The sequence below is a fragment of the Canis aureus genome, chromosome 23 (assembly GCF_053574225.1).
Source record: "Canis aureus isolate CA01 chromosome 23, VMU_Caureus_v.1.0, whole genome shotgun sequence".
Lineage (NCBI taxonomy): Eukaryota > Metazoa > Chordata > Mammalia > Carnivora > Canidae > Canis > Canis aureus.
This window is the reverse complement of record NC_135633.1, coordinates 25,877,419-25,891,643: the sequence shown is the minus strand read 5'-3', so window position 1 is coordinate 25,891,643 and position 14,225 is coordinate 25,877,419. Positions and strand designations below refer to the sequence as shown.

The 14,225-nt window shown below is 43.5% G+C and overlaps 1 protein-coding gene and 1 non-coding gene across 5 annotated transcripts in view; both read left to right on the top strand.

The window, feature by feature from the left end:
• Positions 1–6,420: 6,420 nt before the first annotated feature.
• LOC144295600 (U6 spliceosomal RNA) lies at positions 6,421–6,529 on the top strand. The gene has a single exon (XR_013362682.1). It is a non-coding gene; the product is annotated as a U6 spliceosomal RNA (small nuclear RNA).
• Positions 6,530–7,565: 1,036 nt separating this feature from the next.
• The window catches only part of CLPB (ClpB family mitochondrial disaggregase), a 142,580-nt gene continuing 135,920 nt past the window's right edge, over positions 7,566–14,225 (top strand). For 2 of the 4 annotated variants that reach the window (XM_077866884.1, XM_077866885.1), the window contains exons 1-2: positions 7,566–8,080; positions 11,836–11,887. In XM_077866884.1, the coding sequence (XP_077723010.1) occupies positions 7,660–8,080; positions 11,836–11,887 (473 nt within the window). In that variant the 5' untranslated portion in view covers positions 7,566–7,659. The remainder of the gene's footprint in view (positions 8,081–11,835; positions 11,888–14,225) is intronic. The other 2 variants (XM_077866882.1, XM_077866883.1) reach the window with 2 other exon arrangements.

Sequence of the window (14,225 nt, the reverse complement as noted above, 5' to 3'; positions counted from 1 at the left end):
TAACGCTTCAGTCAGAAACTAAAATGTACTCCCACTATTGGATGCTGGAAGTTAATATAAAGTAAACATTGATAAAGAAATAAGAGGAATTGGTTGCTTGTTTGGTTGATTTTTTTTAAAGATTTTGTTTATTTATTCATGAGAGACACACAGAGAGAGGCAGAGACACAGGCAGAGGGAGAAGCAGGCTCCCTGCAGGGAGCCCCATGCAGAAATCGATCCCAGGACCTCGGGATCACAACCTGAGCGGGAGGCAGATGCTCAACCAACCGGAGCCACCCAGGTGCCCCTGATTGGTTGATTTAATTGAATAGTCAGTATATGCACATGGTACAAAACCTGAAAGTATGTACAATGAAAAGTAAACTCTCCTTCCCTTCCTACTTCTCTTCCTTATCCCCCAGTTCCATTTCGTCCACCCCCAGGGCAACTATTTTTATTACCCTTCCAGATATCCTAAGTATTCAAGCACATAAATGTATATATCTAGTTTTCAAATAACACCAATGTTTGTATACAACTGTTCAAGGCCTTGATTCTTTTTCTACTTAAAATACCTCAGAGTATTCCATGTTAAAAGAGATAAGCTTGGGATCCCTGGGTGGCTCAGCGGTCTAGCGCCTGCCTTCTGGCCAAGGGCGTGATCCTAGAGTCCCCGGATCGGGTCCCACATCAGGCTCCCTGCATGGAGCCTGCTTCTCCCTCTGCCTGTGTCTCTGCCTCTCTCTGTGTGTCTCTCATAAATAAATAAGTAAAATCTAAAATAATAATAATAATAATGAAAGAGATAGGCTTTACACCATCAAAAAAATAATATTCTATAGTTTAGCTATACCTTAATGTATTTAATCAAACTCCTGTATTCAGCCTATTTCCAATGAGGAATGCTTGGGATATTTCTCTTGCCTCTTACTATTACAAATATCCTGAAACATTCCTCATTTTACACATGGCAAGTATACCTGCATTTTATTTTTTTGTATCTGCATTCTAAATTCCAATGTTTGATATTGTCAGTCAGTAGCCCTTTGTTGAAGTTGTACCCATTTACATTCCTACCAAAAACGTGTCTTTTTCTTCACAAACCTGCCACAGATGTTATATATATAGCATACATAAGTATACCTATTTACTTAATATATATGCTTGCAATATATTTAAAAATATATATTTGCCAATATAATAGGTCAACTATGTCTTATAGATTGGTATTTTATTTTATTTTATTTTATTATTTTATTTTATTTTATTTTATTTTATTTTATTTTATTTTATTTAATTTGTAATCTTTACACCCAAGGTGGAGTTCAAATTCACAACCCTGAGATTAAGAGTTGCACACTCCAGTGACTGAGCCAGCCAGGCATCCCTTATAGTTTTAAATTTTATTTATTTATTTATTTATTTATTTATTTATTTATTTATTTATTTTTGAGAGAGAGAGAGAGGTATGAGTGAGAGTGCTGGGGGCTGGGCAGTAGAGAGAGAGGGAAGGAGAGACTCCATAGGCAGGCTCTGAGCTCTGAGTCAGGGCTCCATCCCACATCCCAGAGATCATGACCTGAGCTGAAATCAAGAGCCCCAGGCACCCCCTTATCTTATATAAAAACTCTTTGTTAAAGTGTAACTGACATACAATAAACTGCACGTTTATTTTTTTTAAAGATTTATTTATTTATTTATTTATTTATTTATTTATTTATTAATTTATTCATTCATGAGAGAGGGAGAGAGAGAGAGACAGAAACACAGGCAGAGGGAGAAGCAGGCTCCATGCAAGGAGCCTTATGCGGGACTCGATCCTGGGTCTCCAGGATCATATCCTGGGCTGAAGGCAGAGCTAAACCGTTGAGCCACCCGGGCTGCCCTCATTCTTATTTCAATAGACATGTAGGTTGTTTCTTTTTGCTTGTAGCAGATTTTTTTTTTAATTAAAATTGTTGTTATTTTAAAGATTTTATTTTTAAGTAATCTCTACACCCAATGTAGCTGGAGCCCACAACCCTTAGATAGGAAGTCACATGCTCCTCTAAATGAGCCAGCCAGGCACCCCACTTGTTCCCAGTTTTTAAGAATCACTAATAAAATATTAATGATCAAGTCTTTGTATGGACATAGGTTTCTCTTTCTCTTGGGTAAATACCTTGAAGTAGAATGGCTGGATCATATGGTAGATGTATGTTTAACTTTTTTTTTTTTTGTATGTTTAACTTTTAAGGAAACCACCAAACTGTCCTCCAAAGCAATTCTACCATTTTATATTCTCATCAACAGCATATGAGCTTTCCAGTTGCTCTACATTCTCACCAGTATTTGGTAGGGTCAGTCTTTTAAATTTTAGACATTCTAATAGATACATCATAATAATTTACAGTAGTTTTTATTTTCATTTTCCTAATCAGTAGTCGTAATGGTATTGAGAGTCTTTTCATGTATTTATCTTATTTCACTTTAGTGAAGTGTCTATTCAAATATTTTTCCCATTTTAAAAATTGGGTAATTTTCTTCTAATTGTATTAAAGCTTGAAAATCCTTTTTATATTCTGGTAGAAGTCTTTTATTGGATATATAATTTACAAATAGGGGGATACAATCTTTAAAAAAAAAACAAAAAAAAAACCCCAAATATTTTCTCCCCTTTGTGGTTACTCTGTTCATTCTCTCTTTCTCTTTTAATATTTGTTTATTTTAGAAAGAGAGAATACAAGCAGGGGAAGGAGCAGAAGGAGGGAGAGAGAATCCTAAAGCAGACTCCCCACTGAGCATGGAGACTGATGATGCTAGATCTCAGGGCCCTGAGACCGTGACCAATAGTCAGCCTTTCAACTGACTGAGCCATTCAGGTTCTCCTCTGTTCATTCTCTTAACAGTGGCTTTTGAGGAGCCAAAGTTCTTAATTTTGACAAAGTGAAATTTTATCTTTTTAAAAAATGGATCATGTTTTTGGTATTGTATCTAAGAAATCCTTGCCTTACTGAACATCAGAAAGATTTTCCTCATGTTTTCTTCTGGAAATTTTAGAGTTTACATTTTACATTTAGGTCTATAATCCATTTTGAGATGATTTTTGTTTATGGTATAAGCTATGGATCAAATATAGCTTAATTTGTACCTTTCTTTTTTTTTAAGATTTTATTTATTTATTCATGAGAGACACAGAGAGGGAGAGGCAGAGACACAGGCAGAGGGAGAACCAGGCTCCACGCAGGGAGCTCCATGTGGGACTTGATCCCGGGACTCCAGGATCACACCCTGGCTGAAGCCAGGTGCCAAACCGCTGAGCCACCCAGGGATCCCCAATTTGTACCTTTCTTATGTGTGTAGTTGAGCATATTTTCATATGTTTAAATACAAGTTGTAATTTTTTCTTGTGAGCTCTTTGGTCAAGTCTTTTGCTTGAGGCTGCTCGAGGCTGCTAAGCTTGGATATGCAGTTCATGGAAGTTTAAGCTGAAATCTAGCAGCACATAGCTCAGCTAGTCACGCATGCTGTGACTCCTCAGGGAGGCCTGTTCTTTACTTTGCACAAAGGCACAGTATAAGCTAGCACAGGCATTGCTTTAGTCCATTTGTCTCTTGTATGGTAGGTCTTTTGCATATTTTATAGGACTTTTCTGTATTATTTAGCCCTTCATCACTGTGGGGTAAATATATTTTTTCCCAGCTAGTCATTTTTTCACTGTGTATATTTCACTACCAGAAATTTTTTTTTTGTAGAGTCAGATATATCTTTTCTATTATGGGTTCTGAGTTTTGTGTCACACCCAGAAAACTTTCCTACTCCAGTTATTTGTTTAATTTATGTTTTCTTCTAACTCAATCCTGCCTTGCCCCCTCCTCATGGATGTTATTTGTGAAAATCAAATGAGGGATTCATTGGGCAAGTGCTTTGAGATCACCCAGTGGTGCAAGTTATGCAGTAAACTGAAGGGTTCTGGAAAGTTGTCTACAGTAGGAGGGGCTGAGTGCTGCAAACTTACATCATCTTGTGACCCACCTGGTAATGAGAGCTCAGAGATCACCCTTCTGGCTGAGACCAGCCCTAAACTGGGAAGCATAAGTATTCTAAGAATACAGGGAGGGTGAAGCTGCTATAGTGAGTAGAGTGGTTAATAAGACAGGATGCCCTGGGAATCTCTTAAAATAGGAAGGTCAAAATGCTTTTGCTATTGAGTACCTTAATAAGTCATTTGTCCTTTTAACAGCTATTTACTGAGTTCCTTACTAAAGGATCAGAAATGAAAAATTCCATCTCTGCCTGCAAGAAGTTTAGAGTAGGGGAAGAACAAATATTGTTAAAATCTCTATGATACCTAGAGCAATCTATACATCCAATGTAATCCCTATAAAAATACCATTAACTTATTTCACAGAGTTGGACAAATAATCCTAAAATTTGTATGGAACCAGAAAAGACCTCGAATAGCCAAAGGATTGCTGAAAAAGAAAACCAACACTGGTGGCATCACAATTCTGGACTTCAAGCTGTGCTACAAAGCTGTGATCATCAAGACAGTATGGTTCTGGCACAAAAACAGACATATAAATGAATGGAACAAAATAGAGAACCCAGAAATGGACTGTCAACTCTATGGTCAACTCATCTTTGAAAAAGCAGGAAAGAATATACGATGGAAAAAAGACAGTCTCTTCAATAAATGCTGTTGGAAAAATTGGACAGCCACATGGAGAAGAATGAAACTGGACCATTTCCTCACACCATACACAAAAATAAACTCAAAATGGATGAAAGACCTAAATGTGAGTTAGGAATCCATCAAAATCCTAGAGGAGAACACAGGCAGCAACCTCTTTGACCTCAGCCACAGCAACTTCTTGCTAGACATGTCTCCAAAGGCAAAGGAAACAAAGGCAAAAATGAACTAAAGGGACTTCATCAAGATAAAAAGCTTTTACACAGCAAAGGAAACAGTTGGCAAAACCAAAAGACAACCTACAGAATGGAAGAAGATATTTGCAAATGATAAATCAGATAAAGGACTAGTATCTAAAATATATAAAGAATTTATCAAACTCAACACCCAAAGAATAAATAATCCAATGAAGAAATGGACAGAAGACATGAACAGACATTTCTCCAAAGAAGACATACAAGTGGCCAATAGACACACGAATTAATGCTCCACATCACTCGGTATCAGGGAAATACAAATCGAAACCACAATGAAATACACCAGTCAGAATGGCTAAAATGAACAAGTCAGGAAACAACAGATGTTGGCGAGGATGAGGAGAAAGAGGAACCCTTGTTAATTGTTGGTGGGAACGCAAGCTGGTGCAGCCATTCTGGAAAACAGTATGGAATTTCCTCAAAAAGTTGAAAATAGAGCTACCCTATGACCCAGCAATCACACTACTGATATTTATCCCAAAGATACAAATGTAGTGATCTAAGGGGGCACATGCATTCCACTGTTTATAGCAGCAATGTCTACCTACAATAGCCAAACTATTGAAAGAGCCCAGGTGTCCATTGACAAATGAATGGATAAAGAAGATACAGTATATATATAGATATACAATGGACTACTAGTTAGCCATAAAAAAAAAATGAAATCTTACCATTTGCAATGACATGGATGGAACTAGGGGATATTATGCTAAGTGAAACAAGTCAATCCAAGAAAGACAATTATCGGGATCCCTGGGTGGCGCAGCGGTTTGGTGCCTGCCTTGGGCCCAGGGCGCAATCCTGGAGACCTAGGATCGAATCCCACGTCAGGCTCCCAGTGCATGGAGCCTGCTTCTCCCTCTGCCTGTGTCTCTGCCTCTCTCTCTCTCTCTGTGTGACTATCATAAATAAAAAATAAAAAAAAAAAATTAAAAAAAAAAAAAAAAGAAAGACAATTATCATGTGATCCCATTCATATGTGGAATTTAACAAACAACAGAGGATCATAGTGGGAGAGAGGAAAAAATAAAACAAGACAAAATCAGAGAGGGAGACAATCCATAAGAGACTCATAATCATAGGAAACAAACAGGGTCACTGGAGGGAAGAGCGGGGAACAGGGTAACTGAGTGATGAACATTAAGGAGGTCATGTGATGTAATGAGCACTGAGTATTATTATTTAAGACTGATGACTCACTGACCTCTACCTCTGAAACCAAAAATATATTATATGCTAATTAATTGGATTTATTTTTTTTTATTTATTTATTTTTTTTTTTAATTTTTTTTATTTATTTATGATAGTCACACAGAGAGAGAGAGAGAGGCAGAGACATAGGCAGAGGGAGAAGCAGGCTCCATGCACCGGGAGCCCGACGTGGGATTCGATCCCAGGTCTCCAGGATCGCGCCCTGGGCCAAAGGCAGGCGCCAAACCGCTGCGCCACCCAGGGATCCCCTAATTAATTGGATTTAAATAAAATTTTAAAAAAAGGAAGTTTAGAATAGGGTGCTTGCTTTGGCCACACATATACTAAAATTGGAACAATACAGAGAAGATTAGCATGACTCCTGCATAAGAATGCCATGCAAATTCCTGAAGTATTCCATATTTTTAAGAATGAAATCTTGCCATTTGCTGGGACATGGATGGAGCTAGAGAGTATTATGTTAAGCTAAGTAAGTCAGTTAGAGAAAGGCAAATACCATATGATTTCACTCATATATGGAATGTAAGAAACAAAACAAATGAACAAAGGGGGGAAACCCTCAAGAAACTCAACTATAGAAAACAAACTGATGGTCACCAGAGGGGAGGTGGGGGGGGGGGATGGTAAAATAGGTAATAGGGATTAAGGAATACACTTGCTGAGATGAGCACCGGTGTTGTATTAAGTGTTGAATCACTATATTGTACACTTGAAACTAACATTACACTGTATGATAACTGGAATTTAAATAAAAACTTAAAGATTAGTTTACAGTAGGGAATCCAAAGCACCCCTAGAGCAGGGAAAACAATTCTAGCTGTCATTTCTTGAAGACCTATTGAGAGCCAGGGACAATGGTGGTCTACATATGATCTCATTTGACACAGGCAATCCTCTTGAAGGTAGACAGGAATAACATTCCTTACCCAACTTCCCCGCATGCAGGTGTCATGAGATGCGGTGCGACAGCCCACCTGAAAACCCTTTGAAAATAACACAAGTGAGAAAGCAAGACTAGGACTTCTCTGTTTAACTGAGAGGAAGTCTGTGTAGGAAAATAAAGAGAATTGCTATTACAGGTATACTGGTTATCCTAGACAACTTTTTTGAAAAGCTGCCCCAGGTTAAAAAGAGAATAGGCTAAAAGAAGCATACGTTTCATAATAGGCTTTCTGCTGAAGATCCCTGAAACTGCGCCGCATATGTTAACTAAATTTGGCGGGAGGATCTGGGATTCGAACCTTAATTCTAATCTCCACGTTCCACTCAGGCATTTCCCCTTTTACCACGCCCCCTCACTCGAACTCCATTTCCCAACATGCACCAGGCTCCTCTAAGTCGGCCGTCTTTGTGACGCGAGTTCCATGGCTTCCTGGGAAATGTAGTTTATTTGTTCTCCAGCTGCGGAAAAATCTAAGGCTGTGGACTACCACTCCCGTGAAGCACTGCAGAATTCCACCGCGTTCGCGGCGTCTTCGAACGCGCCGCGGCAGCCATGTTGGACGCGGACAGCCTAGGGGCCGGCACCAGGGGGTGATGGAAGCAGCTATCAGGATGCTGGGGTCCCTGGTATTGAGGAGAACAGCGCCGGCGCCGCGGCTCCTTCTCCAGCTGCTTAGGTCCCCATCGCTCCGGAGTCATGGAAGTGCCTCCGGCCAGAGTGTGATCACTGCGGGCCGCGGGGAGCCGCAGTGGCCGAGGGCGGCCGTCTGGGGGCGCCCTGGATCGTCGCCAGCCTTTCTCACCGGAGAAGGGGCAGCCACCTGGGGGCGCCAGGGAGGACGCCCGGACACCCAGAGCCTCGAAGCCGCAACGTGGGGACGCCTTCCTAGCCCAGAAGAAACACTCCCGGGACAGGACAGCTGGAACGGGGTTCCCAACAGGGCCGGACTGAGCATGTGGGCCCTGGCCACGGCGCTAGTGGTTCACTGTTACAGCAAGAGCCCGTCCAACAAGGGTGATTATCCGGGCAGTCTGGGTTCGAGGAAGACAGAGGCGGGAGGAATGACCTGACTTATCTTTGGAGGGCAAGAGTTGCTTATAGATTTAGACCAGCAGAGCTTCAGTCCTGAGGGACCCAGACATCGTCTGGTTACCGGGGCAGGGTGGTGAACTGGAGAGCTCAGTGCCTCTGAGTTGTAGAACTTCCTATCATAGGTCACCTCGTTTCTTTGGTCATTACTTTGTCCATCTGTACAATGGAAACGTTGGATGAGACATCTAAAATTAGAGCATGGTCCTTTTATGCTCTAATACTCAGCCCGGCCAAATTCCTCTCTTAAGAGGTCTCCAGGAAACCGCCATGTGTTCTAATGGCAACTACTAGATAGTTTAGAGACGTTTTTCCCCTAAGGTGGCCTAAGAAAGGAAGTAGAGACCTGGTTTCAATGCCAGCTTTGCCACCGCTCACCCCTTGCTGCTCCCTGGTTTCAGCCCCCCCCCCCCCCCCTTTACACGGTAAAGAATTGATTTCTCAGTACTCTTACAGTGCTGTTGTTTTGAGTCTTGGAGTTCAGCAGCCAGGGGGCTGCTCATCAGACTCTTCAGGGGTTTCGTTGTCCGTGGTCTCAGGTGTGAGGTGATCTTGCCAAGCCAGGCTGTTGGCAGGAAAAGAAATACAAGGAAGTTGGATCCTTAGAGACCCAAAGTAACCATAGGGGGTGGCAGACCCAGTTTGGCATCTCCCCTGCATGCGTGGAGCTGAGGAGGGACTGGGAAAGCAGGCAGAGAGCCAGATTTCTGGCCTGTATGAGTCCAGCCACTCAGATTCTCAGCTATTCCTCAAGGGGGAAGGCTGGGAAGCATGGTGTTCATAGGTTCCATGCGTCCCAAGCTCTGAGACTTGGGAGCAAGAGTGGGGACTACCTTGAACTTAGTTTATTTAGCAGGGTGTGGCCAGCTGTAAAGGAAGGGTCCTGAGTTGGAAGTAAGGACCTCTGAGATCCTGTTCCGGTTCTACCCCTAACTCCCACTGTGGCTTTGGACTCTTGCTTCTCTATCCTCATAGGCTGTTTGTTTCCTCATCTACAAAATAATGAGTTGAAATAGACTCTAAGGGCTCTTCTAGCTTAGGCGTGCTGTAATTCTATAACTTTGAGCATTTTTTGAATACCCTCTGTGAGCCCAATTTTGGGAGGTGTCACAAAGTCATTTAAGGAGACCATGCAGGCAGTTAGGCCTGTGGTTCTGGTGAGTGGTCTGACAATGTGTTGGGGGATTTGAGGGCCAGCAGGGTCACGAAGGCATTCCTAGAAAATTGGTGGAGACCCCTGGAGGATGGGGAATTTGAACTTGAGTTCTGTAAGATGAAGGAAGAGATGAAAAGGAGAGTGACATTGTGAGCTCTGTGAGAGCAAGAAATGCAGCTTATCTTTTTTTCAGGTTGATACAAGTTCCTTCCCCTAATGCTTTCAACATCGTTTGTCCACCATAGCATCTGGAACTTAGTAGGTACTCCATAAATGTGTCTTGAGTTGGATTGTATTGCATGCAAAAGCTTCATGGATGTGGGAGTCACAGGTCAGTGTGGTGTGTGCAGAGGCCAGCAAAGTAGCCAGCCTGGTTGGAGGACAGGGGGTCTTTGGAATGAGATGAGAGCAGATGGAGTGGGGCCCAGATGTCAGACAGGATGGTTTTTGGAGGGTTTGGAATTTCTCCTGTAGGCAGTGGAGAGCCATGGAAAATTCATGAACAGGGAATGTCCCAAGGCTAGTATGTTTCGATGATTTGGGAAGGTGTTCAGGATCTTGCCTTAGAGGTTTCTAGGAGCTCCAATTTGTACTTTTTCTACTTACTAAAATAGGTAATGACCAAACCCTGATCACTTCCAACCCTTCAGACTTTGCTAGCCTATGCTATACCCTGATTTGGAGTTGTAAGCTCAGGCCCTTTGTACATTGTGGTAGAAACTGTACCATGTAGGAGCTGGAGGCCCTGGTTTTCAGCTCCTTCCTCATTCCCCCAGTGACCTTGCCAAAGCCACTCGTTTCTGCAGAGTGAGGGAGGAGTGGATACAGTGATCTCTGAGGAAGCTTTGTTCCTCTTCCAACTGAAGGCTGGCTGAGCATCCTTGGATGTGTGCTTGGAGAACCGTAGGGGAAGATAACAGGAGAGACCTGACCCTGGAGTCTAGGCTGACAGGTGGGGTGGAGACACTAATTTTTGAACCACAGATCTGGTTTGCATATTCATGACATGGTGGCTATCTTATTATCCCTGCTCTTCACATAAGGAAACTGAGGCTCAGGAGATTAGATGAGTTGGCTCGGTCATACAACAAGTAAGTGGCAGAATTGGGGTGGGAGTTCAGGTCTCCATATCCTGCTCTTTCTACCCTACTGCAATGCCTCCTCTCATGTTTCACTGGATGAGTCTCTTGGCTGGACTGAGAACTCTCTGAGGCAGTGCTGGGTATGAGTCTCCAGTGTTCACCTAATGGAGCTCAGAACCTTGCTGGGCATATAGGGCTCCATGGGTATTTGAAAAAAATTTGCCTCTACTATGGAGTTTTTCTGAGCCGGGCAGTTTTTCTTTGTGGCCACAAGGTGGTGCCAACAGCCTGTAGGCTGCTCAGGCTAGGCCGGGCTTAGCATTGCTTTTCTGCTAGGTGATTCCTAAGGAATTGCCACCCTCTGCTTTGGGTCTCCCTTTTTCTGAGCTTGGCACTGAGGAGTTGGCAGATTTTTCAACCATCATTTCATTTCCTCGGCATCCTGTGAGGCTTGCAGGGCAAGAATTACTGCGTCTACTTATAGTCATGGAAGCTGGAGTTGAGAGGGAAAAGTGCTGCCACAGAGCAGGAAATAGGGGCAGGCTGTTGGAGCCAGGCCTCCTGACTCCTTGTCAAGACTCTTAACTCTCAGAGGAGCCCACACCCCTGCCTGTTCCACCCCATTCTGTTCTTGGTGTTGGGTTGGTGACTTGTGATACGAGAATCAAAACTAGGTTGAGAGGGACGCATGGGTGGTTCAGTGGTTGAGCGTTTGTCTGCCTTCTGCTCAGGGCATGATCCTGGAGTCCTGGGATCGAGCCCCACTTTGGGCTCCCTGCGTGGAGCCTGCCTCTCTCTGTGTGTCTCTCATGAGTAAATAAATAACATCTTAAAAAAAAAAATAGGTTGAGAAATCAGTTGGGGGAGAAAGTGGGACAAGGTAGGGGAATGATTAATAACAATGACAGCCATGTGAAACGTATTAGTCTGAGCTTTCTAGCTAATGAGTGAAGGGATTCATCTATCAAGCATTTGCCATAGGCTATACATAGTTGCTAGCACTTTACCTGGATCACCTGTATGATAAGAGTTACAAGATTAGGGTATGTAATGAATGTGGAGGACAGGTTAACAGTGGATAGCATGCAGGCTGGGGATGATTAGCTTTCTCTTAATATACCTTGGCATCATTTTTCTTGTTAAAGCCATGTTTCTTTTCTTTCTTTTTTTAAATGTATTTTTATTGGCGGGGGGTGGGGGGGAGAGAAACCCAAGCAGACTCTGCACTTAGTGTGGAGCCTGAAGCAGGGCTCAGCCTCAGAACCTTGAAATCATGACCCTAGCTGAAACCAAGAGTCAGATGCTTAACCGACTATGCCACCCTGGTGCCCTAAAGCCCATGTTTCTCAAGTGCTTCCATTTCCATGTTTTCCTGGGCCCCCCATGCAGCTCTGATGGTAGGTCTTGGCCAGGGATCTGACCAGTGCCCCCTTTCTTTTCAGATATAGCCCTGATGGAGGCTGCTCGTGCCAACAATGTCCAAGAAGTCAGCAGGTGAGTGTTGGATCTCCAGGACTTGCTCTCTCCCACAAGAGGGCCTGAGCTGGGTGAACCCATTCCTCCAGTGGTGACTGCCTTAGAGGAAATACTCATAGTAATCTGGGAAGTGAACCCTGTAACTTCCCTATAGTCACAGTCACTTGGGCTCCAGGTCAACCTTTAGATTTTTTAAGATAGGAAGTCTGCCCTGTGTCCCCTTTTTTCTTGACCCCAAACATCTCTGGATCCTTCCACTGTCTTGTTCTTAGCAGGACATGGTGTAGAGTCCCTTCCACATCCTGTGGGTTCTTTACCGAATCTTCCCATTTGTTCTTATTTCTTTGTGGAACTGGCCATGTGTTATTGTTTGTTGCCTCCTTGGAATACAGGTGGGAACCCATGGAAAGGTTTGGGGATTTAGGAGGGAGCTGAAAGAAGCCTGTTAGGTCTTCTGAGGCTAGAAAGATCTGCCCAAGGGGTTGGGGTGCACATGCTGGACTCCTGCTCAGGAGCTAACTGCATTCTTCTGGCCTGGCTCAGCTGGGCCGCTTAGACCACTGGTAGGTTGGATCTGAGGTTCTTGGCAGGGACAAGACTTAGGTTGGGGCTTCGCCTGGTGCCAGGGCTGGGCAGTCTGTGTCCAGGATAGATGCTCAGACCGAGGCCAGCATAGGGCATCAGTATGGGCCTGTTGGTTAGGGGCAGAGGTTTTATTTTTGGTGAAATTAGTAGCCTGCACTGGGCCTCATCTTGACCTTTTTTGGCCCTTTGTATAAAACGAGGGGCCACAAGATATCCTCTCTTCTTGCTACCACATCCACATTTTAGACAGGAAGTCCCATGTTTTGGGTGGCTACCCCGCACCCATTGCCACATTCTTGGTGCTCCTCCTCACTCTAGCTGCCTGCACATTGAAGAAAGTGTTGAAAGTCAGCTGCAGGCCCCACCAAGACTTACGGCTTTGATTCCCTTTCATTTTATCTGCAGCATTATTATTGATTCTCAAGGGTGCTTTTGAGTATTAATGTTCAAGGCTTAGTTTTTAATAAACCACTTTTGGAAGTATGGGCTGGGAGTTGTTTCGTAGCCAAATAAATATGATGGAGCAATAGTTTAATAAACATGCAATGATGCATCTTAAAAACCAAGCACAGATGTCAGCTTGTTGTTATAAGAGCCATTCATAACTGCCAGCTGTGCGTGGCATCTTCATTTCCCCAGAAACAGCTGAGGCTCGCTTCCTTACGCTGCAGTATAAGAGAGTGAGGGGGCAAAACTGACTGTGCCCCCTCCCCTCAGGCCTTTGCTGACCTTTAAGTCACCTGTTGGTGATTGGACAGCCTTCCTGCCGAGGACTGCCAGGCTGCTACTTTCCTCTGGCAACCCAGTTTAGGTGGTATATTTGCAAAGCAGCAATGCTATGAATCTACTTTTCCATCACCCTGGGGAGGCTGAGTTTACCCTATTCCATTGAGCCCCTGAGTGTTGATTATTTTAGCTCTTTCAAATACAGTGTTTTTCTGATAGCAATTAAACACCTGCCAAAAGAATGCAGAAAGTGATTGGATTTGTGGTATGTGTGATGCAGAACATTCCTTCTCACGCGTGTGGATAGCATTTGTAGGGGCCTTTCACGTGTATCTCTAGTTCTTTTCTCCTGCCTTCAGTTGTCTCATTTCTTTTGGTCATGATAACTCAGAGTCTCCCTTCACCCCTTTTAAGGGAGTCAGAGATGAGCAAGGCACAGATCCTGCCTTTCAGCACAGCAATCTTATTCTTACTCTTTTCACCTCCTGTGTCCCCCTCCGTCCCCCCGACTCTGAGGCAAAAGGTAGCGAACAAACTGAGCAAAGGCAGGGAGCAGGAGGTGCTGGGCCCAGTGTCATGTTGGTGCTGCTGAGGTGGTACATGTTCAGCACTGCAAGGGGAGAGGTGGAGGATGGTTTAAGACAAGCCAATGTGCAAGGTTTATTAAAATGCCTATGGTAAGGAGTGTTGAATTGTTATCCTATAAAGCAGTGATGAGACATGGAAGGTTTTTGAGCAGGGGAATGACCCAATTAGGATCATTCAGAAGGGTGAAGAATAAACAAGTAGGGGAGAAGCTATTTCTTTTTTTTTTTTTTTAAAGATTTTATTTATTTATTTTTTATTTCTTTTTTTAATTTTTATTTATTTATGATAGTCACACACAGAGAGAGAGACAGAGAGGCAGAGACATAGGCAGAGGGAGAAGCAGGCTCCATGCACCAGGAGCCCGATGTGGGATTCGATCCCGGGTCTCCAGGATCGCGCCCTGGGCCAAAGGCAGGCGCTAAACCCCTGCGCCACCCAGGGATCCCTATTTATTTAT